Source organism: Sardina pilchardus, chromosome 16 (genome assembly GCF_963854185.1).
Source record: "Sardina pilchardus chromosome 16, fSarPil1.1, whole genome shotgun sequence".
Taxonomy (NCBI): Eukaryota; Metazoa; Chordata; class Actinopteri; order Clupeiformes; family Clupeidae; genus Sardina; species Sardina pilchardus.
The window spans coordinates 6122320-6146843 of NC_085009.1; the positions used below are offsets into that span (position 1 = coordinate 6122320).

General features: G+C 46.6%; 1 protein-coding gene across 4 annotated transcripts in view; it reads left to right on the forward strand.

Moving 5' to 3' along the window:
- Positions 1 to 24524, forward strand: part of svep1 (sushi, von Willebrand factor type A, EGF and pentraxin domain containing 1) — an 87316-nt gene that overhangs the window by 16943 nt on the left and 45849 nt on the right. For 3 of the 4 annotated variants that reach the window (XM_062517209.1, XM_062517210.1, XM_062517208.1), the window contains exons 3-10: positions 1590 to 1766; positions 14392 to 14550; positions 15196 to 15375; positions 16818 to 16997; positions 20716 to 20910; positions 22410 to 22528; positions 22785 to 22914; positions 23289 to 23396. In XM_062517209.1, the coding sequence (XP_062373193.1) occupies positions 1590 to 1766; positions 14392 to 14550; positions 15196 to 15375; positions 16818 to 16997; positions 20716 to 20910; positions 22410 to 22528; positions 22785 to 22914; positions 23289 to 23396 (1248 nt within the window). Of the gene's footprint in view, positions 1 to 1589; positions 1767 to 14391; positions 14551 to 15195; positions 15376 to 16817; positions 16998 to 20715; positions 20911 to 22409; positions 22529 to 22784; positions 22915 to 23288; positions 23397 to 24524 lie in introns of those variants that run through there. The other variant, XM_062517211.1, reaches the window with a different exon arrangement.

Here is a 24524-nt window from a genome sequence, read left to right on the forward strand (position 1 = left end):
TAATTGACCTGTACTGTACGCCAGTTACCCGGGTTCGATTCTTACCCTGTGGTCCTTTCCGGATCCCACCCCGGCTCTCTCTTTCACTCGTTTCCTGCCATTCTCTACTGTCCTGTCTCATCAAAAACATAAAAAGCCCCCAAAATATACTTTAAATGAAACACTGGCTTGAGGAGACTTTAGAAAGGGCATCTGCTTGCAAGACTTCCAAGTACACCTCAGAAGGGTTTGTGGAAGTGAGATGCATCCCAAACATCTACAGTATGTATCTTGTCTCTGTTACACACAGACACAAACATATTATTGGTGCATCATTTCTGGCTAGTACCCTTTACTAGTTTGGGTAGACTGTCTGCTCTCTAGTGTGAGTGAAAAGAAAACAGCCTCATTGGCTATTCAGCTGCACATTTGTGGTTGCAGTCCACTCTGATGTCAATTGCCCTTGGTTTCTGACCACAGTCACTTCTCTTGCCTCAAGCCTTCACCTCTAAAGCCCTCTGAGTTCCATCACCTCACCACGGCTGCCACTGCATCCCTTCACCACTACCGCAAAAGATGTTCTCCTGAGAGCGGCTCTCATCTCTCAAAGGAGTAGTGCTCAAATCACCACATTTGTATTCTCCCCCATTAAAAGAAAAACACCCACACCCACACTCACTCACATTTAACCAAAGCTGTTAAGGTCTGGGATAAATCCATCATATCCCGCAGACGGCTCGGGGAGACAGTCTGGCCGAGCTCGAGGCGAGGGTGCTCGGGAGCCCTATCAGCCCTGCCGTGTGTCACGGAGATAGCTGCTGTCCAAGCCGTCCCCGAGCGCTGCCAAGCCCTGAGCCCCAGCCATGTGTGCAAACATCTGGACTGTGATCGCACAACAAAGCAACAACAGGGAAACACAGACGCTCACGCCAACACAACCCCCACTCAGCCTACGTCGCCTCCCTCTCTCTCTCTCTCTCTCTCCCCCTTTTTCTCCATCCTCCACCATTGTTATTATTTCGTACCGAGGCAGACGAGCTTATCCAGGGCAGCTTTCACAAAAGCTTGCTCTTCCAAATCACCCTGGCTTATGAGGTCTAGAGGGTCCTCGAAGGCCATTTGAGTTGAGCTCATTACTCAAGTGGAAACCAGCGATGTAGAACTCTGGCCCCATCTCATTTACATTTAGCAAGCTGCTGTATCCAAACCACTTACATTACACCAACACCAGTATATATTTGATCATTATTTGTGTATCTGCACTACACAGAGATGAACTGATGACCTTGGCCTTCAAGCGTGCAATAACATAAGCTTGGCAATGGTTGCAATCAAAGTGCAATTGCAATTGGACTGCTTGCAAACTCAGTTTTGTGTCCAAATGGATGTGTTTTGGATGATTACTCCTTACAATCGGCAGACTGAATTAAAAGCGAATACGTCTTTCCCTCAGACAAAAATGCAGTTCTATACTCCAAACTTCCCCAAGTAGACAAATGACGCACAATCTCATCATGACCACTAACATCATCATAATCAACGTCTTCATCATCAACATCTCCGTCATATCCTCCTCCTAATCATCCTGTCTTTCTCTCTCTTCTCCACAGACTTGCCCACTGGAGGGTACATCCAGGAGGACCTGTCTCGCTGCTCGTCGCTGTGTGAGGCCGGTCACGACTGCTGCGACTTGATGGCCAGCTGCAGGTGTGGCACAAACACGGGCCAGTACGACTGCGTCTGTGAGAAAGGCCACTACGGGAAAGGACTGCAGCACGAGTGCACAGGTGACGCACTGCAACTGCCACAGCAACATCATGACATTTATGCTGATTTATTCAAAGTGCTTACTTGCAGTGTGATTTTATTATGCTGCAATAACATGAATTTATGACCATGTAGGCTGATTAACGCTTCTGCCCCCTTTGCCCCCTTTGTACGCCCTCGGAGCCCTCCACTGTCATTCGACACGCACCTCCAAAAAATTCTAATCTTGTGTAGAGGCAATGCAGACCGCCAGGACTGTGATTGGTCGATGTTTGAAATCAACACAAGCAGTACTTTGTGGGCAGTCATGAGCAAATTCACTTGCTAACATAACATAAAATTGCTGCCAGACACTTCGCAAATAACATCAGACTTATTTTCTGGTTATAACTAGGTTATTGGAATACACTGTGTCTAAGTTTTACAAAATCTAAGCAAGAAAAGGCCAAACAAATAAAATTGATATTTCAGCACGGCAGTCTACTCCATAGAGTCTATGCATTTTGCCATTCTGACTACCGTTCCGGTGTTGTGTGAGCGATGCAGACACAGAACTTTGAAAGAGTCACGCTGGCGTCAAGGCAACACAGTAGTCATTGTGTGGAGTCCACGCAGAAGCACAAATCAGCCTTCAGGCTTGCCTCAGGATTTTTGGGTCTTGTGTTGTAATTTAGCCAAGAAGATAAGCCGATGTTCGCAAAAAGTAGGTCTAAAGCTTTTGCTGTGCTTTTGAATAGTGAATGAATTTTGAAACTGATATTCAATTAATTCATAACAGAAGATAGCTATACAGAATGCTCAAAATTGAAGAATTATGCTGGACTGAACCACTGCTTTATTTTATTTTGTAAAGCTAATATCACCGTACAGGGAATAGTGCTGGTCCCATGATGTAAGCAAAGGAACTAATTGCTATGTCCATGATTCACCTCGCTGAAGGTTCATGTGGAGGTCATTAAGAAAGCAAACAATGGACCTTATTAAGAAAGCAAACTGAGGATACATTGGAATATGTTGGGGGGTGAAGCTGTGTGTTTTTGCAGCAGTGTCTTCACCAGTGGTGATGGTGTTTGTGTATGCTAAGACCCAGACAGCTCTCACTAAACTGCCCTTTTCTTTCCCAAACACACAAACATGAATACCAGAAAACCTCTAAAGTATCCACAAATACTCCAGTTCCATCACGCATCTACTCCACTGCTATGGTCTATAGAGAAATCAACAGAGGGTAAAAACAAAAACGTCTTATGTCGTTCTGACTAATAAACCCCTATTGGCATGCTTGAGATTGCGGTTTTCATTACAGCAATTTCACTCAAACGAGTGGTCCTGGGGTTTCTCGCACGCACTACGAAACCAAAGACACGCTGGTCCCCATCCAGAAGTGGAAATGGTAGCCCCTCTCTTCTGGTAACTTCAGGGAGAGAAAGGGGAGGAGAGTCAAGATTGGCCCCGGCCTGGATAACCCTTAAACAACCCCACTGGCACCACATCATCAAATGGGCCCAGCACAGCCAAACAGGAACCCGATAACAGTCCCTGGTGCGAGGAGACCCACACTGCATCGCCTGCCAACATAGCTGCCAGATAATTAATCATGTGGGTTTGTAGACGGTATTGTGGGCTCTGTGGTTATTGGAAAGCAGAGGCATGCAGTGAGGCAAACAAACAAATGGAGACAGGCTCTGAGCAAGACCCATAATGGCAGACGGCTCACCCTATCTATTGACAGGAAGGGGTCGAGAGAGAGAGAGGGACAGCAGTCGGCAGCGAGACGGTGATTGACACCCACGGTCCGACTCTCACAACTCCTCACTTCCTGTCTTTATCTTCCTCTCAGACGGTCTCTTCCTCTGGACATGGTTTCGAGACAGAAACTGTAAACACTTCCTCAAATTATGATCAGATGTTGTGTTGAGACAGCCAGCCATCTCAGTATGAATTACTGCACAATTTGATAATTAGCAACAGAGAGCAGACAACAGGCCCCAGGGTCCTGGCTCTGTCGAGGAAAAACGATGCAAGAGCTTCCTGAGCCTCTCTACCGCCTGGAGACAATCTGGAATATTCTCTTCGGCTTCTGCGCCATGCCACCCATCATGGTTAACAAACGTGGGTCAAGTGGCACTGGATTTACTGGAATAATGTGCTGTTACGGCGTTCTGGAGGGAGTTTTGCCATTGTAGCACTTTGGTGTCGCATAAATACACCGTTACAGATCACTGCTGAGGTCAAGGTCCAGTCCTGTGCAAGAGACAGGTATTTGTATGAAAAGTGAGAGACTCTGCGCTTGGTGTACTGTCTCGACATGCACTACACACCATCTGTGCAAAACTCTCTGTTTAAGCATAACACTTTTCCCCAATCCACAGGCAGAGCTGTTTATTACAGGCATCTTCCGCAAAGGCTCTAAGATTCTGTGGTTACGTGCAGAAGCAAAGCACATTCCAGTAGCCTGCAGTATATGGACATGCACCCACACTGTCTGCAAAATGACCAGAAGAGGAAGAACATTAGATCCCTGGTAGATGACAACAGCCCCCCAGCTATCGGACACACAGAGCAGGATGTGGGGGTCCAAGAGGGGGAGGGAAAAGGGCTGTTTGCCTCTTGCTGCCTTCTTGCCCTCTTTGGCATTATCACCATGAAAGTGGTAGAACAGCTCCTGGTCTATGTTAACTACATGTGCTCTGTTTATTTACTTGTCAGGTTTGCACTCTAGTATTGTGTTCTGTGTCAGCTCCCGGAGCAAGTGGGGTAATATGGGGGGGGGGGGGGTTGATGGGTTGGAGTCACTGCTCGATGGTTCAATTGCCCAGTGTTCTACAAATCAAAACAGGAGGTCTTTATTACTCGTGCATTACACGTTCACCTAAGGGTCAATGTCACCTCTGTGGATTGCACCAACGGTCAGGGTTGACGCATGCCAGCTGGACCTTAATCGTAGGCTTCGGGGGTTATAGGTCACTGATGAACTGCAAGTGTGCCGGGGGTTGGGGGTGTTACGGGGCTGCTGGATTTATTTCCTCAGCGAACAGACTGTAAATATTTGCTCTCACCCGGATGTCCCAGATTCCACACGGAAACCTTGAGACCGGCATAAATCTGAGACATTTATAAAAAAGGACAGCAGGAGAGGAATCTGGGAAATGTTGGCCATGGGAGCCTGAGGAGAAATGGGGTGAGGGGGGGGGTGTCGCAACAACATGTGTTTTTTATCCTCCCACACACATACATCTACCATTTTATCTTCCTCCAATTTACCCCGGTTGAGACCCCCAATCTGGTCTTCAGCGTCCAGGAGAAATGTACTCGGACTGCAGTCAGGCATAACAAAGAAATGCTCCATGGACCTGACACTGCAATCCATTACTTAGAACTTCTGAGACACAGTCCATCATGGAGACTAGCCTGGACAGCTCACGCAGATCCAAAACACGAAGACAAGCAGAGAACCGCCAGCGTTTCCCTTCCCCTGTCCTCAGCAATTACGCACACCGACTCTCACTCCCATTGTTTCTGCATAAAAAGACTTGAGGCAGCCTCCAGGGCCTCAACGGCATTCTGAGTGCACTACGAGGGCGGCCTTCCCAACTTCTGGCCCTGAAACTTCAATCGGGACAGCATCTTGACCGAGGAGCTACCAGGCTGCCTGCTTTGATGACCACCAGCGTTCTGGATGAGGATGTGTGCAGTGGGACTAACATGCTAGCCGGCTGGATTGCTGCGTTGGCCAGGATAGAGAGGCTGCTCGGGTCAAACGATCTGTTTCGGAGCAGCTGTCTTCGGGTCTAACAGCCTTGGTGGGACTGGTGAAGGACTCGTTGTGTTCATGTTCACAAAGTGCCAACATTGCCTTTGGACTTATTGAGTGTTTTGTTGTCTATGTGAAGCGTTTGTTCATCTGTGTTTCCTGTCTAAATGTTTGTGTACGGGTACGCTGGCGAATACGCCACTCCGTCTAGCATTTTGTTCTTTGTTTGTCTGTAGCGCTTTGGGTGTGCATTATGTGCTCACAAAAAATGCGCTTTATAAATAAAAATGACTTGACTTGACTTGACTTGTCCCCATAGGATATGCCATTTGATCTCGTAGATTTATAATGTAGGCTGGACCATGGTCCATTCCTACTGCTCGAAGCCAGGATGAAGTCATGGAGTGTAGGCTACAATGAGGAACACAGCACTGCAGTGGCCTGCTGAGAACATTTATGCTCTGAGTGAAAAAGAGAGACCCTCACTGGCCAAAAAGGATGAAATGTTATATAATCAAGCCATTCTTCTCAAATAAGCACTGCTGGTAGTATTTTGTTGTTTGTGACCTGGTATTTCTGTTAGGTGGTGTGCTGAAAACTGGTGTCAGCATTCATAAAACATTGTTTTTTGACAAGTTAATAGAAACAATGAAATATCAGAAATATTGCTCAGGGGCCGGTTTCCCGATAACGTTCACTCTTAGCGAGCTACGAAGACTCCAAAGGTATAACTTACCAAAGTTGTTTACCTTTATAGTCGTGGTTCCCGAACTATCACTTAGGAGTCTTCTTACGAAACGCTCCTTACGTCCGACGTATAAGGCACTGTCCACCAAGAAGGTGCTGAATTAGGTGACATCGATTGCTCAGAAATCGATTTTTTATTTCACGCGGAGGCTTGACAGTCTTATGAATGCGTTCTTTGCACCAAAAAACATTGCTTATAATAGCCTATCGCCCCCATAACATTCACGCAACTTCAACGTGGATGAACTTATTAGCACACAATGATAAAAAAGTAGTCTAGAAATTAAATGATCTACGTCCGCCAAGTAGGTTATGTTTTCATCTGGGTTTGTTTGTTGGTGTGTTAGTTTGTTTCCCGCATGGATAAAAAGATTCGAACGCTTCATGTTTGAAAGCAGAGGTCTGCGCTCTCTGAGTGCTTTTCTAGTTTGTTTGTTTGTTTGTATGTATGTCTGTTTGTTTGCAAGATAGGCTAACTCTAAAAGTTAAAGATGGATTTCGATTAAATTTCCAGGGAAGATCTGAAATGACCCAAGGAAGAAACTATTTAATTTTGTGAGTGATTCGTATCACCGTCTGGATGCAGGAGGCGTGTGTTTGCTTGGGGGAGGTTTGTGCTTTTCTAGTTGAAATAGGCTATGTAGACTTTTTTTTAATCACAGCTGATTGACCAACATCCTCATTCAGTATTGTGTGCCTTTGGTTAACATTAAACATGACAGCAAGCCCTCACATTAGGCCTAAACATTGTAGGACGGTGGGGGGAAGCAAAGAATAAAGCGCTTTTAATTATTTTCAAATGCGTGCACGTTTCATATTTGTATGAAAACATTTCCAGAAACTATTTTCTAAATTAGCATACTTACATAAAATCATTGGCGAACCAAAATAGTGATTTTGTATCATATGAGTTGCATGCGTAACGGAAATTGCTGTAGGGTACAGTGGCGGCGACTAGCGTCGTGAGTCGAAACATTGCTGAGCTAAGAGAGATCTAAGAGTGCTCCAGACCACTCTTACCAACGAACGACGTGCGAAAGACATTCGTAGCAAAGAAGCTTTCGGGAAATGCGTGAGGTACTTAAGGTAGAGCTTAAGATAGAGGTTACGAACTACGTAGCGTTAAGAAGGCTTCGGGAAACCGGCCCCTGATTGTTTTAATGATGACAACTTTTGTCTGTAAAACTATCAATCTTCTGGGCAAGTGGCCCAAACATTTATTTGAATCTCGGACACTGACTATTGGTCAGACTTTGGCACAGCTGGCCAGTGCAAGCTAAATGCTAAACACCATGTTTATAATTTCTCCCGGCAATGAGTTGCTCTGGCAACTGTGGCAAAGCGGCCATGTAACTGCCGCGAGTCCTGCTGAGATGGTGTACACCCTCTCGGAGAGTGGCGCTTCTCTCAAGCAAAGCTTGAATGCTGATCTCCAACACAAGTCAAAACCCTGCTGCGATGGACTTCCTTTTCAAAATAAGAACTGTTGCGAATTGCTCAGCACCACATCGATCCAAGACATTTTGGCAGGAGGGATTGAATGCCTCACATTCTCTGTGGATGGCTGGAGAACGAGTCACAGGGGGGGGGGATGTTGATCGCCATCTCTCGCGTGGGATCGGATAAAGATTTGTGGTCGAGAAAGAGTTTTTGATTTTTCAGCTGGCAAAAGTCAGACACTTTGCAACTTTAATAGAAGCCTTTGAACACGGTAAATGACAGCCATTGTTAGTGACACAGCATAGAGAAAATTTCACAGCACACCACAACACAGTAAAACTCTGTTAATTAATGGCTGTAAAAATAAGGAGCAGCATTTGTAGGTCATGGACGCGGTGTAATCCAGTAAACTGTTACTTTTTGTCATAAATAGACCCATTGCTTACAAGAGGAGAGTGTGCATGTGACCATAAACCGGCATAATTAGGGTTCCCCGGCAGGTGGGTGTGACAAAACGAGCGCTCATGAAATGAGGCGGTAGCGTCAAGCTGAAGTTCACAGTATCATTAACACCCTCCTTCTCTGCCTTTTCTCCCTTCCTCCCTCCTTGCTTCCTTCCTTCCTCTCCCTCTTTCTCCACCTCCGATCCACACTCCCTCCCTCCCCATCATCTCCTCTTTCTCCTCAGTAGCCCTTCTGTAGCTCCCCATCTTAACCAGCTTTGGCCATAAAAGGAGGACCTAGTTTATGGAGCAGTATAAACTGGCCATTGCACTCCCTAAAACCCCCCATTATCCGCCCCCCCCATTAAATCCACTACGATTCGGTTTCTGGGGTCAACCAAAAAGGTCTTAAAGAACAAGGGTGCTGTATGGAAATGTCTTCTCTGAGGCTATATCCACACTTTTCCATTTTTATTTGAATATGAAACAATTTTGTTAAGTTTTCACTATTCATCTACACTACAGGGTTTATTGAGCTCCTGAATCCAAGGTCATGTGATCTGGACCTCTGGTGTCGCCTCCTACTGTCTAGGTGTCCAATGCGGACAAGATTCGTAAACTGCAAATAAGCGTGTGGCTGGAGAACATATAATGAAAGAACATTTTAAAATGAAAACGCAATAGTGCGTAGACATAGCCTAATACTTAATGAACTGGTTGTTAAATCCACTCTGATTTGGTCCCTGGGTTCTACTAAAAAAGACCTCAAGAACAAGTATGCAGAAAAGAAAATTTTCGTTCTTTGCACTTCTGCTATGAATCGCTCCTTCCCTTGTTTGCCGAGTTGCACATTCGACCCACTCTGGACAAACCTCACCATCTGTTTCAGACATCAGATGCTAAGCACTTCCTGATCAGTAGCTCCACTGACCTCTTCGGTTATTCATTTCGTTCTATTTTTGGAGGGATTTTTTTTGTGCTCTTCTACAGCTTTTCATTCTCCACTCTAAACATTTTCCTCGTTTCTTTGCATTCCCTCATTGAATGTCGGTCATATTCACAGTCACACTGATAAAGTCAATGAGACCTGCCGTCCATCATTTCACTCTCTCTATGACAGTCTCAGTTTCTCTCTCTCCCTCTCTCTCTCTCAGGCAGTTTCTTTCTTCAGTCCTCCCTGTAGAGGTGTTGTGTTTACATTAGTCTCTGCCTGGGTGATGAAGTGTGTGAAAGGAGGGTTAGGGCCTAGGGGCACACACACACACACACACACACACATACACACACCACCCAGTAGCACTGGGGTTGGAGGCGTAAGATCAGGAAGCCAGAAACTGCTCAGATGGAAAAGAAGAATTGGACTGTAGGGGTTCAGGGGGGCAATCCAACAGTCTTGTCTTGTAGGGGCCCTCCATCTCTCACAGTGGACATAGGTTGGATCCTTGACCCTCGAAATCCCTTCTACCCTCCCTACACACTCACACCCACACACAGCCCCCTCCTTTTACTTGTTCACAAACCTCTTGAACTATAATGTTCCTTGGAAGGGGGAAGATGGAGTGAGAGGAATTACTGCTCTGGGGCCTTGCAGTGAGGAGAATTGGTGTCTAGAGGAAAGGGGAGGATGAGGAATATGCATTTCTGAGGGTTTTTTTGTTCCTGGCTTTCTGTCTGTTTAGCGTTGTTTTTCGATGCCTTCGCTGCTAGGTCTGTCAAATGGAGTGGTTATAGAAAAAATGCCCCAAGAAGCCAAGCCATAAAAAGCGAAGGTGTGTGTGTGTGTGTGTGAGAGAGAGAGAGTGTGTTGTTTTTGGGAAGCAATGCAACAGCACAGCAGCACCAGAAACCACAAAGTAGCTCAACCTGGGAAAAAACTGCAAAAACCTTGTGCCTCACTTTCACACAAGGACTACGAGGGCTAGAATGTGTTGCTTGTTCAGAGCATCCTCAGAGGAGCATCTGGAGGATAGGTGCGCTGCGCGTACATAGGATCTTAATTTATAGTCTCGGCCGACCCATAAACCTCTCTGACTGCTATAATGTATTGCCTTTGTGATACAAGGTGTCCTTTGCATGTTTGAGGTAGTGTTGTTGTGTTTTTTTTATTGCTGTGCTGCTATAGCCTGGGCCTCCGGATTAGTGTGTGACAGTGCTTTGAGGGATGGGAATGGCGATGGTGCCCTTGCTTCTTCTTTTTAACAATTTATCTCTTTGAAATGTGGGTTACAACTCCTGTGTAATTTGTAAGCCATCTTCCCCCATGGGGTTACTTTGTAGAAGCTCAAAACAATGCCAAAGACACTAACAAGAAAGAAGAAAAATTGCCCAAGGCAACCAGATGAGGATGACTTAGTTCCTGTTTTCGGTGTCGGGGTTGTTTATTCTCTGACCGCTCGTGGACAGCCTCTGTTTCAGCTCACGCTAACCGATGGCATGTCAAGTCATACTGTGGTGCGGTCTGGTGGGTAGTTGCTGGTTAGCCATGAGCGGAAGGGTGACTGTGCGTGATGAGGTTGTTTGTTCCTGCCCTCGCTAACAAACTCTGGAATATAAAAGTGTCCAGAGGAATCCTTACAAGGCCTGGTGACCACTGCTGCGGTTGCTCTCTAGAATTAGCTTGCTTCCGCATTCTGACTCTAGTTTAGCTTCTTAAAAGAATAATTAAAGAGTTGTGACTTGAATATGAGTTTGCTCTTGGAGGTCCTTTTCATTTTTCTCCAGTGCTTTATACTTTAAAAGCCCAAAAGTAACGTGAAATCATAAAACAAGCTAGGCACTGATCATCACTTAGACAGCCTATACCACATGGAATTATACAACATTAATTGAATGTCAAGATCTTGTGACATATACTGTAGACTAGACAACATATACTGTAGACTACTGCAGTACTAAGCACTGTATACATTGCTCTGTTTAGTTTTATGTGAACACAACTAGGCTACATTATTATGGAAGCCATAGTAAAATACTGATGAGGTTGTTTGGAGTCTTGTTTTGCGTCAGCTACACTGTCATATTGGATTGAAGATTCACTCAAAGGAACAGAGCAGATGTGTGGTTTGTTTTCTGCAGGACTCACTTTTATCGATGCTTAGAAAACAGAATGCCGGCCCCAGCCGTGGCGCGACTGGCTGGGGCACCTGCACCGCACACCGGCGACCCGGGTTCGATTCCCGCCCCGTGGTCCTTTCCGGATCCCACCCCTACTCTCTCTCCTGCTCGTTTCCTGTCATACTCTCTACTGTCCTGTCCAATTAAAAGGCATAAAAAGCCCCAAAAAATAATCTAAAAAAAAAAAAAAAAAAAAAGAAAACAGAAAGCCGGAAAGCATGGAAGGTGGATTGTGGATGAAAGAAACCCATTTGGCCATCATGCACATTGCCTTTTGGCAACCCTGCAGAAGTGTTGTGATTACTGATCTCTGGCACGGATTAGAGTTTACTGAGCCATGTGTGAAGCACTCTGGGTGCAAAAGAAAAACACAAGCACACATTTTCTGGAATGCTGTCTTGAATTGAAGAGATATGTCAGTGCCAGTCATCTTGATGAGACTTGCTGGGCAAATCGGAATTTAAAGAGGCGTCTGGGCAGAATGCAGCTGGTATGCCATCCATGCCCATGTCCATTTCGCCACGGTGTGACTCAGGGAAACTCATCTCATTATCACCATGCAAAGCTTCATGGGCCAAACAGTAGAAAAGCACCCTAGAGTGTATGTGCTAATTTGAAATGGCTGAATTCAACGTACAGAGAAATACATTAGTGTCACTCTACAGAGTTCTCTAAATATCTTTCCCCTCCTCCTTCTCTCTCTCTATTTCTCTCCCTCTCTCCTCTGTGGGTTTCCGGGAGGAAAAGGGTTTGAAGCTCATTACCCCAGAGTTATGTGACACACAGCTGGCCAGCAGCGATCCCCCTCAATTAGTTTTTTTGCTCACGCACTGATGCATTCTTTGGATCTATGCTGCCTTATTATGGATCATCTGGTAGCAAGACCATCTGAAAGAAATCTGCACTAAGCCATAGAAAAATAAGCCTGAATTAAATCCGAGAGTGAATAATTTGTCTCAAAAATACCCCCCATATATGTGCAAAGTTGGCCTTCCTTCAAAATTAGGTGTTGAATCAGTAGCTGTTTACAAGTCACCATGCTGTAGTTAATTCAGGCGTACAAAAATTCTTTGGGGTTTGAAAACACGGTTTTCAAAGTGGAAAAATTACTCCTGTCCAAGCACTAACAAGACATACGCACACACACAAGCACAGATGCAAGCTCAAACATATCCAGTTTCTCTGAAAGCAACACATTAATGTTCTCAGTTATTTGTTTAGAGAGGCAAGACCAGACTTTGCAGTGCTTACTTTGGCTCAGCTATTTGAAAGGTCTGTCTGAAAGTTATGTTTTTTTTATGCATCTCAGGTGTGGTGGCTATCCAAACTTTTCCCGAACTCTCTTCCAGCTGCGCACTTTCCTGTGTTGTTTCTTTAAAAAGAAATGTTGTGGTGGTTGTTTTATGTTGGCCTTGTTCTTATCAATAAGTCATGCTTGTTGTTTCACAGCATATGCATAGGGGACGTGGACAGTGAAATGGTGGTCTTTAAATTTGTTCTAGTGTGGTAGCTTTCAGCTAGGTGAAGGAGCCAGTCTCTGACCATTTAAACCAGCCATCTTTAAAAAAAAAAAAAAGTTTCCAGAGATGAAAATCCCATCTAATACACTATTTCCACTGTTTCGCTACAAGCGTAATATTATTCGCATAAAAATATCTGGGCTTCCTGTAAACTTTAAAATGAAGCCATTAAAAATGAAGGGATTCCATTTCAGAGGTCCTGGAAAGGGGGAATGTGAGAGAGGACGATGTTTAATGTGAACTGCCTTCACAACTTTGCTACGTAAACTTTTGTGACAAGCAACAAGTGTAGCCAGATGGTGACTGGTCCACCAGAGCATTTAGGTTATCGGATTAAGCATCAAGGTCGTTGCCAGTGCTCTATTTGAGCCAAGGGCAAGGGCAGGCCCCGTTTGATGTGGGTACCAGGACTATTTTCGTGCCATGCTGCTTTACGGGCGGTTACCTACGCCTGGCTGACCCTGGTGTGTTTGGTTGGCGAGTGAGAGCGCCTTGGCACGCTGGGAATGTTTTCCCCCAGCAATGGCCTGACTCTTTAAAAATGAGACAGAGAGAGATAGAGTGTTCGATAGATTGAGAGATAGAAACCATGGTGAAATTTCACACCTATATGATGAAGGCTTGAGTCTTGGATACTGCTTTGAAGTTCACACCAGTAATAGTTTCCAATATTAATTTATCACGCAGTAGCCTACTTCTAACTGTCATGCCAAAAAGTTAGTGTAGAGCCCCTTATTATATACCTAAGGCAAGGCATGCAAGCAAGCCCTCAATCAGTACGCATCACATTCAACTAAATGACCATGTCCATGCAGTTATTTTCGTGTTCTAAACTGATGTTTGTTCTGACTGCCATATCAACACTCTTGTGTGATTAGTTATTGGGTCAGTCTGTGTGCATGGTCAATACTGAACTCCTCAGCTGACCAGGATGAGGCCAAAATTCCTGCGTTACAGATGGCGCCAGAATGGAGTGGCCAAGACTAAACGGTCACAATGAAGAACCTAAATGATAGAAGCATCTCTTTGGTTCAGTAGCCGACTGAACATGCAAATGTGTAGACTTGACGAAAGACAGCAAGCCAAGGCAGGGAAATCACCAGGTACTCCAAAATTAGGCCAGACGTTTAGCCTAAATGTTTTGAGCTATCGGATAACTCTTTATCCTCTTTGATACCTTTAATTTGCGAGTTGCGCGCAAACAAACGTGCTGCTAACACCGATGTAGCACATTAACTGCCATAGCTAAATAATGCTAATATCCACAGTGGCAAATAACGAACTTTGAAAATAACTATGTTATTGGCAACACAACATGGAACAACTGAGACTTACCTAGGCTACTGTAAATGAGTTGTGTGTCTGTTCAGAGGAATATCTTTCATGAGAAGCGGCGCATACAAGTTGGTCTTACAAGCGGTGGTCTTGTTGGCGTTCTTCAAACTGACACCACTTGAGACAAGATGACGTTTCATTTTTTTTTCATTACCACTGGCATGAATGGACCACCTCCCTTGTTTGGGCACAATTCTCAAATCACTCTATCAAACTCTATCAGTCTTACTCAGTATTTAAATGTACACTGTGTCATCATGGTGAATAGTTGTATCTTTGTTTTGTCTTCCAGCCTGTCCATCTGGGACCTACAAGCCAGAAGCAGCACCTGGAGGCCTAAGCACCTGTATCTCTTGCCCACACCAACACCACACATCCCAACCAGGCAGCACTGCCGTAAGCGACTGCGTATGCCAGGAGGGCTACAAAGCTTCAGGCAAGACCTGTGAAGGTAACTTAATAGTTAAACTGTTCACCGTTCTCATGCAATACTAAAGCCATGAAAAATCTCAAATATATTGTGAAGCCAACATGTTACTGGGAAACAGAAAAGACACCTGTAAAGAATTAGCCATCTCAGATTTAGGATAGGATACCGTGTCCTGGCCTTATGCCAGCTGTTATCAAGCAGGAACACTGGCACTCTTACCGATTCATGGACACACTAAGGATTTAGTTACTCATGTTTAGTCCATTTTAGTTTCCACTTATCTAATGGAAATCTCAATGCAAATTTATGTACTTGAATACTACCTCATGGTGTCTCTGGGAATGATACTATGGAAGATATCAGCCTTGCTAACAGCATGAACAATTGAGTTGTGGGGGAGTATAGTTTTAGAACTGGGTCCAGGGCTAAGATCTTTATTATTCCAGTGCTTACAGTCCAAGCAAATTAATTTACGACACCTATGGGATGTTTCTCAGCTTTATCCTTGGACTAATAAATGATACTTGGCTTTGGTGTCACTCGTTTGTCCTTGTCCTGACTGACCCTTTTTATTCTCTGCTCTCTCTCTCTCTCTCTCTCTCTCTCTCTCTCTCTCTCTCTCTCTCTGTGTGTGTATTTTTCTCTCTCTCTCCTCCCCTTCCCTAGTGGTTCACTGTCCAGAGCTGTTGCCGCCAGAAAATGGCTTCTTCATTCAGGGCTTGTGTAATAACCACTTCAACGCCGCCTGTGGCGTGCGCTGCAAGCCCGGCTTCGAGCTGCAGGGCAGCGGCATCCGTCTGTGCCAGCCCGACGGCACCTGGTCAGGGGCGGAGGCCAGCTGCAGGGGTGAGTAAGCAAGCAGACAGTGCGGACGGAGGGAGGGAGGGAAGGCGTCCAGTCCAGTCCAGTCCACGGAGCGCGCTCAGTCAGGATGGCCTTTTGGACTTCAACCGCTTTTGGCACGCGTGTCTTCGTGGAGTCTGTCTCTGCCGTTCCCCTCCCTATTGTCTTTCCCTCCATCTGTTTAGGCACTTTTTCTTTTTTTTCTTTCTTTTTTTTCTCTTTTTCACTCTTTCACTCTTTGTAGTTTTTCCTTTTGTTCTCTCCTCTCTAATCACTGTTGTTTTTGATGAGAACATGTTGCCTTTTTATGGACGTTTCATTCATTACTGCGTGACTAGAAGCGTTTTCAGAGAGCTCAGAGATGCCTGACCTTTTAGTTTTGGCTAATGTGTTTTCAGCGCCATTAAAATGGTTAATGTGCTAATATTCACCTGTCCATCAGCTAGCGGTTTAGGCTTAGCTGGCGGGACGCTCGTAAATGTATCCTTGCGTGTCAATAATGGCCGCTGCGGATTGACTGCATGTGTTAAGCAAGAGGTCTGCATGGAGGCAAATGGAAAAACTGACAGACCACTGTCCAGTACTAGCTGTAAGCTAATATGCTAATATGACCCTCTCTCTTGCTCTGTCTTGCTCTCTTTAGTCTCCTTCTTCCTCTTCTACGCATACTGTACATACAGAGACACACAACCACACACATACAGAAAATAGGTGCACAGACACACAGACACACACACACACACACGTGCTACATCACATAGTGTAGTGGGACCTCCCGCATTGGACGGCCTGAGGGGTTGGGGCTTCGGTGCGTCCCTGGCGATGAAAGCCGAGACGCTAAGTGCTCTTTGAGAGACCTCAGCCTAAGCGGGCCAAGCCGTGTTGGATCAACACTATTCTGGGTGCTCTGTTTTGAAAGAAATTACAGGTCCCAGAAATCCTCGCCGCAGACTCGGCCGGGTGCCTTTCGCCCATTTTCGTTTCCTTTCTTCTTTTGGAAGCCCGCTGCTACGCCCCTCTATGTGTGTGTGCACTGGCTCGGTGGCTGGTAGCTACTGCTGCCACCGCCACACTATTCTCAGGGATGCAATGTGACACTGCCAGTCACAACTGAGCCTTAACACGAAACAGGCACCGGCTAACTGACCTCTGAATGTTTACGTTGAATCTGTCAAGTATCATATTACACTGTGTAATTAGTATTGTATTACAATGTATAATTAGTGGCCTTTAAGGTTACCTGAAACTTTAAGTTATCCAGATAAAGATAAAGATAAGGGTTTTAGGGAGAGGCCACTTACAGAGGGGAGGATTCGAACCCAGGTCATCCACACATGAATGAGGGATGCATGAATCAACAGCCTTTTCTCCAGTATGTGTTGAGGATTTCCTAATGGTGTGTTTTCTTGTGTGTGTGTGTGTGTGTGTGTGTGTGCTTAATGCAGTGCGCTCATGTCCTAAATTGTCGGCCCCGCCCCATGGCCAGGTGAACTGCTCCGAGGGTGGCATCCCCCACAGGGTGAAGTGTGAGGTGCGCTGTGCCAAGGGCTACCGGCTGGTGGGCAACGCCAGGCTGACCTGCCAGAGCAACTCCCAGTGGAACGGGCCCCTGCCACGGTGTGTGGGTAAGCCTGCAAGTCTCTCTTAAATGTGTATCTGTGTGTGACTCAGTCTTTATGTATACAGTATATATATCCATGGGTCTGAATGTGTGTGTGTGTGAGTGTGTGTGTGTGCGCGCGCGTGTGTGTGTGTGTGCGCGCGTGTGTGTGTGTGTGTGTGTGTGTGTGTTGTCAGCCAGTCATCCAAGTGAGGCTATTTTTATACATCAGTTATGTATCTTAGCGTTATCAGTGTCTCTGCGGTTGTGTGGTTTTAACATGTGTGTCTGTACTGTATATACGTACGTGTTGGCTTTTGTGTTCCCTATGTGTATATAAGAGTTTATCTGCATATATGTGTACTTGTGCAGAGCAAAGTTACTATAAATCAAGATAACATTGTTTCAGCATTGTTATATTTGGATCAGAGCACATTTCAAGAGACTTGGTCACTGAGTAAAGGTTTTTAAAACTGTTTGTGTAGTAGGGTGACCCGTGCTGTGCCCCAGAGTTAAAAATATGCCCATGCATAATAAATACAGAATGAAGTAACATTCATCATCCAAGCCATGCCGCATCAAACACATGTTGACGTGTAGCTGACGTCCTTTGCTCCAGATTTTTTTGGTCTTTTTGTCCCCCTCACACACACACACACGCACACACGCGCACGCACACACACTCACACACAAACACATGCACTCGCGCGTGCACACACACACACACACACACAAACACACACACACGTGCGCACACACACACACACAAACACACACATGTGCACGCACACACACACACACACGCACGCACACACACACACACACACAAACACACACACACACACACACACACACACACACACACACACACACAGGGCTAGCGGGGCACAGTGGTTGCACATATGGTCTGGATTTGTGCTCAGCCACACTACATCACCCCAGAGAGAGAATATATCTGTCCTCTCATAACAAAGAGCCACCGTGTCTATCTCACACACACGCGCACGCGTGCAAGCACACATGCACACACACACACACACACACACACACACACACACACACACACACACACAGACACACACTTACTGTATACTCCTCATGCGTCATACACATATACATATATATTATTCTCACGTATCGTTAAACTAGTAAAGTTTTAATAGCAGGTGTGTGTGTGTGTGTGTGTTTATGTGCAAGCTTACATGCCTGAATCTGGTGTGGTGTGTTGTGTGGTATGCAGACCACAGTGTACTCACACATGTGTGCTTGTGTGTGAGTATGTTTATATGGATATGTGCATCACTAGACTAGGGTGTGTGTGTGTGTGTGTGTGTGTGTGTGTTTATGTGCAAGCTTAACATGCTTGAATGTGGTGGGGTGTGTTGTGTGGTATGCAGACTGCAGTGTGCTCATACATGTGTGCCTGTGTTTGAGTATGTTTATAGGGATGTGTGTGTGTGTGTGTGTGTGTGTGTGTGTGTGTGTGTGTGTGTGTGTGTGTGTGTCTGTGTCTGTGTCTGTGTCTGTGTGTGTCTGTGTCTGTGTCTGCACTGTATGCAGTATGTCTGCATGTTTCTGTGTGTGTGTAAGTATGTTTATTATGTTTATATGGATATGAATATATCACACTTTGGCTTTGAAGAAGAAGACGTTTTTAAAGGATGTGTAAGGGCTGTCCTTTTTCTATACTATACACACTGTGTGTGTGTGTGTGTGTGTGTGTGTGTGTGTGTGTGTGTGTGTGTGTGTGTGTGTGTGTGTGTGTGTGTGTGTGTGTGTGTGTGTGTGTGTGTGTGTGTGTGTTTTTAAAGGATGTGTAAGGGCTGTCCTTTTTCTATACTGTACATTAATTACGCCACAGTAAGCCACAGTAAGGATCCAGCACCCAGTTGACTTTATTCAGAGGGTGTTAAGTGTGTTTTTTCCATTGATGTGTGTGTGTGTGCGTGTGTGTGTGTGTTTGTTTATACTGTATATGTCTGCGCGTGTGTTGTGTGTACACTGTATATGTCTGCATGTGTGTGTGTGTGTGTTTGCTCACACTCCAGGCAGCTCTGCCTCTTCTCACCCCTGTGAGTCACCGCTCCACGTTTGGAGTCCGGCAGCGGCCGTCTGCATGCTCTGCCCGAGCGTCCAGACCCTCCTCTCTACTCGTTTCCTCTCCGCTCCTCTTGTCTTCTCTCCTCTATTCTACTCTACTCTACTCTCTTCTTCTCTCCTCTACTCGTTTCCTCTCCGCTCCTCTTGTCTTCTCTCCTCTCCTCTATTCTACTCTACTCTCTTCTCCTCTCCTCTCCTCTCCTCTCTACTCATCTTCTCCACTCCTCTTGTCTCCTCTCCTCTCCTCTTCTCCTGTCAACTCCTCTTCTCCTCTTCTCTCTTCCTCTCTCCTCTCCTCTCCTCTTCTTCTCTCCTCTCCTCCCCTCTCCTCTCCTCCCCTCCCCCTCTCCCCCTCTCCTCCCCCTCTCCTCCCCTCCCCCTCCCCCTCTCCTCCTCTCCTCCCCCTCTTCTCCTCTCTCCTCTCTTCTTCCCGCCGCCTCTGTTTATCGGCCCCATCAGGCCCCGCGCCTCTGATTGAGTTACAGTTTGTTTGTGTGAATGTCTGAACGCCGGCTACACTGTCATTATGCCTAATGCCCTCCACTGCGGGCTGCTATGTTGTTTTAGGGGTTCCCCCCGCCTGCGCTCTCTCACTTTCACTCTCGCACTTTCCCTCCGTCTACCACTCTCTCTCTTTCCTACCTCTCTCGTTTTCTATCCCCTCTTTCATTCGCTCTCTCTCTCGCCACCTCTCTGTTAAACTCTAGTCTACTCTCTCTTTGTTGAACTATGCCTTTCTTTCTTTCTTTCTTTCTTTCTGTCTGTCTTTCTTTCCTCTTTTCTTTCTTTCCTTTTTTCTCTCTGTCTGTCTGTCTTTCTCTCGGCCTCTTCCTCATTCCTCAGTCTTTCTGTCATGCTTCTGAGTAATTGCCCCCCTCTCTGTTTTAGATGTTTTATCACATTTTCGTCAGAGATCCCCGTTACTTGCCTCATTTCATTTCTTAGAGGACGCAAACACCACTCAAATTCGTTTTTCCACTCCAAAGATATTTTTCCTCCCCCCCCCCCTTCTCTCTCTCTCTCTCTCTCTCTCTCTCTAAGTTAAAGTGCATCCAAGAATGCACGAGGCCCATGCCAGTAACAGTTTTGTGGTTGGTTTTGTTCTTAGATGTCATTTCCGTGGACATTTTTGCGCTCGCTGCGCACTAATTTACAGCTTTAGGGATCGTCGCCGGCTTCTCTGGAAGAAGCGGGCCTGCTGACCAGAAAACTCATTACAGCCAGAAATGAGTGTTTTTGTCACGCTTTGACAAATAATTTCTCGTAACTGCAAGTATCAGAGTAGAGGCTGGTGTAATTATATCTGGCGTCAGTCAAACTGGATAGCCACTGTGCGCTTGTGGATTTTAACCATATACCCGCCTCTCCCTCTCCCTCACTCTCTCTCTCTCTTTCTCTCTCTCTCTGCTGCTTATCTGCTCTCCTTCTCCGCTCCACCTTTCCCCTATCTCTTTTCTTGTCTCATCTTATCACTTCACTGTTTGTGTCATCCTCTTATCGGCTCTCTTCTCACCCTCTCTTCTCCTCTTCTCTCCTCTCTTCTCCTGTTCTCCCTCTCCTCTCTTCCTCCTCCTTTCCCCTCCTCTCCTCTCCTCTTCCCTCGTTCCTCTATTCCTCTCCTCCTCTCTTCTCTCCTCTCTCAGAGGTGAGGTGCCCTGTCATTGTCCCACAGAAACATGTCCTTCTGTCGCCCCCTGCCTGTGGATCGAGGGAGCTGAGGAGCGGGGCCTCCTGCCGACTGAACTGTCGCCCGGGTTACCGTCTCCAGGGCGACTCGCCCGCGCGATGCCTAGCCACTGGGGAGTGGAGTCCCAACCTGCATAAAGCAGCATGTGTAGGTACGACGTGTGTGCGTGAGTATGAGCGTGTGTGTGTGTGTGTGTGTGTGTGTGTGTCTCTGTGTGTTGGTGTGTGTAGCTTACACATGCATGTCTGTGTTAGTCCCGGGGCACGAGGGTGCGGGGAACACATGCACAGAATTAGCAATGTTCCGTGTTTATGAAGTCCCAAGTTACCAAACACTTTTCAAGTGGAACAGGCGCATAGTCCTCAGTGGTTCCAACAAACAAAAGAAAGCCGTTAAACCAAACAGGGGTGGGGGTTGGGGTGGGGGGTGGGGGAACATCCGAAAACAGGCACGGAAACACTAACACCAATAAAGCAATATGTAACGGACGAGCTATGCAGACGCGCGGAGTCGTCCAGCGCTCCGCCGTCAAGTCAACCCCCGTCATCGGCGCTCCCCTCGGCCTGCCCTGCGCTGCGCACCTCGACCGGGTTGGGGTTTTTTTTTACGACGGGAAAAGTGAGCGGAGGAAGACAGACGCAGTCGCGCAGCTGACGGCCTTCCAGGCGCTCTCTCGTCAGCGCCATTACTCCAGCGGAGAGGTATTTCGCCCGCCTAATGGGGGGAGAGAGAAAAAGGCGCGGGTGGGTTTGATTAGCGGGCGGCCAGCCGGAGCTTTGTTCTGCCGTGGCAGATGCTGTAGCGGACGGGCGTAGGTGGAGGGGGGTGGAGGGGGGTGGTGGTGGAGGTGGTGGGGAGCAGGGGCTGGGAGCAGGGTGGCTCGCATCCTGCACATAATTGGAACAGATGAGTCTCTGTCAGCCAGTTTCAGCTGGCGTGAGCCGCGCGAAGAATGAGGATGCCTCCGCAGGGGGTAGGAATGAGCTACAGGTTCTGCCAATGACGATCACTCCCTCTCACCTACATTCAGTTGGCTCGTTAAATGGAACAAACGGGGTTCATTGACTTTGGTGCGGTTTAAAAGCTGAGCAGCCCGCGCAATTAAAGCTCATTACAATGTTTTCTGTCTGCTTATCATTTTGAAATGTACTACTGGAAGCGCCTACACCGTGTAAGGCCTGCTGTTTAAAGGGAGCACGGGGGATCAATGTCTCCAGCACAACCAAACAGGTGCATAGCAGGGACTAACACATAAGCTCTCCATTCGTGCAAGGATGAACTGGGGTAATTGGCGTAGCACTGAGATCATTAATTGTGTCATTGACTCTGGCCCAGTGTTTTCGCTTTCAGGCTAATTGAGAACAGCAGTGTTGCTATTGAAGCGCCGCCGCGCGGCGAGGCTAATTGGGACCAGCTCCGTCGCCTTTTTTGAAGACCGGCGCTGACTCACCCCCGGCCGCCCTGCCTAGTCCCAGGCGATAACAAGCTGCTCGCGCTCGACTTTGCGCTAAATTGGTGTCCCTCTGAGTTCTCGTCCCTCGCTGACTTTGTTTGTGTCTGCCCCCCCTCCCACCCAACCCCCCGCCACCCCTCTCTCCTTTCGTGTGGTGCCGTTCTTCCATTTGTTTTCCCGTTTGCCTTCCTCCTCAGATGCTGAGCCGCCGCGGATCGAGTGCCCCGAGGATGTGATCACGGAGGCCGGAAAGCACCAGGGCTTGGCGAACGTCAGCTGGAGCCAGCCGGCGGCGCGCGACAGCTCCGGAGACGACGTGAGTCCTCGACCGCTTTGCCGTAGTCATCTCGCCTCAGACGGGCCCATAACAATATTTGTCTTATGATGAGATAACCGCATTGAGCCTCAGGGAGCCTCTTCAGAATTATTCCCATAAGTCCCGCTGGCAGAAGCCTCAGGCTGAATAATCTAATTTGGAGTTGATGACGACGTGTGTTGACTCCTAAACTCACCTCCCCCGCTCTCCACGTCAGCGCTGACACTCACGCCGTGTTCACCTTTGACCCCCGCAGGTCACGGTCCAGGTGACGCCCGTCTTGAACTCGCATCAGCTCTTTCCCATCGGATCGGCGGTGATGACCTACACAGCCATTGACCGCTCCGGGAACAAGGCCAACTGCTCTTTCACAGTCACTGTTATTGGTGGGTTCAACTCAAGACACAGCCCATCGCTGTCTGATGACAAACATGTGTGACCGTTAAACTCCTAGGTAGCCTCTGCAGAGAAAGGGGGAAAGGTTGACGTATTGTTGTGCAATTAGCTAATTGCCTCGCTACATTTTTTCTGTATGTGTTTAGATGATGCTTTTATCCAAAGTGACTTAAAGAAACCAATTGCAGGTCCATCTCTGGAGTAACTCTGTCTTAAGTGCCTTTTCCAGGGCTGTAGTGATGAAGGCTGAGGAAAGAGAAACATGTGAAAGGGATCATAACGTACAATGAAATGTTATTGTTATGCCGTGAAGTGCAACCGTGACAGGTAGTGACTAAATCCCATTAAATCCTCTTTTCCACAGACACCGAGCCACCGATGATTGACAAGTGCAGGTCTCCACCCACTGTGGAGGCGACGGGCGCGGAGACGGCCGTCGTCTGGGAAGAGCCTCAGTTTTCCGACAACTCAGGTACCCGCCCGGACAGATCAGAGCTACGGGGAGGAGGGGACGGTTCTCGGACTTTGGCTTAGCGGAGACAACGTGTTTTAAGGCAGGGCCTGGAAAACGCGGCACTGGGGCTGGGCCGCGACTCTGTCACAGTCTGGCAAGACGACCATGAGAACCTGGTACCTTCAAGGGCTTTAATGCGTTTAAAACGTGTCGCGCCGACTCAGGTACTGGAACAAACGCGTGGTAGACACATTAGCCTTTTTATTTTGGTGGCTCTTTTGTCTCTCCCCCGAGGGACCTGGATGGCTCGGAGGAGTGGAGAGGATGGAAAGTAGGCTATCCAAGACCGGAGTAAGAGGAATTGCATAAGCAACAATGGGAAATACAATAAAAGCCGCAAATGATGACAATAGCAAATGGGAGGAAAAGGGAAATTCCTCGGTTTCCCCTCATGCGCTTATAGAGTGTTAATGTCAGGGTTGGTTAAGGTTAAAGCCAGAATATCAATTTTAACTTAAAATTGTGCTCACCTTTATTATTAAGAGTCTTTATTATTCCGCCATTTTAGCCTCACCTTTTTAAACCGTTAGCCTCACTGGATAGGCATAATAAAGGGTGATGGGTCCTTAAGATGCGATATGGTTTATATAGCTTTTGATATTAAAAATACAAAAATGTTGGATGTGAACCTTTTGGTGTTTCTTTGGGTTTTTTTGCTTTAATTGGTCTTAAAATGTAATCTGATTGTCATCTAAATCACTAGCACAGACAAACACAATGTACCCCATAATACCCTGTAAAATATTCATAGTGCTAGTGGAAAAAATAAGTGAACACTTTGTTTGGTATCCTCTTGGCTGGTTACCCACTCCTAAGCACACCCATAGTACTAAATTGTGTCCTTGTATGGCATTTTGTTGATCTGTGGTTAAAAGAATATGCAAACTCTTTGAGATTGCATTGTAGCCTTTTTCTGCTTTATGCAAATCAGCAATGTTGTTATAGGTCTTCTAAGATCTTTTTCTTGCAAAGGGTGGTTCACGTCACAATGTTTCCTAGGAGTAGCAAACTCAAAATGTTTAAATGTTTTTATTAGTGAAAGTAGCTCTAAACCACATGTTCAAACTTGTTTCACTGATTGAACTT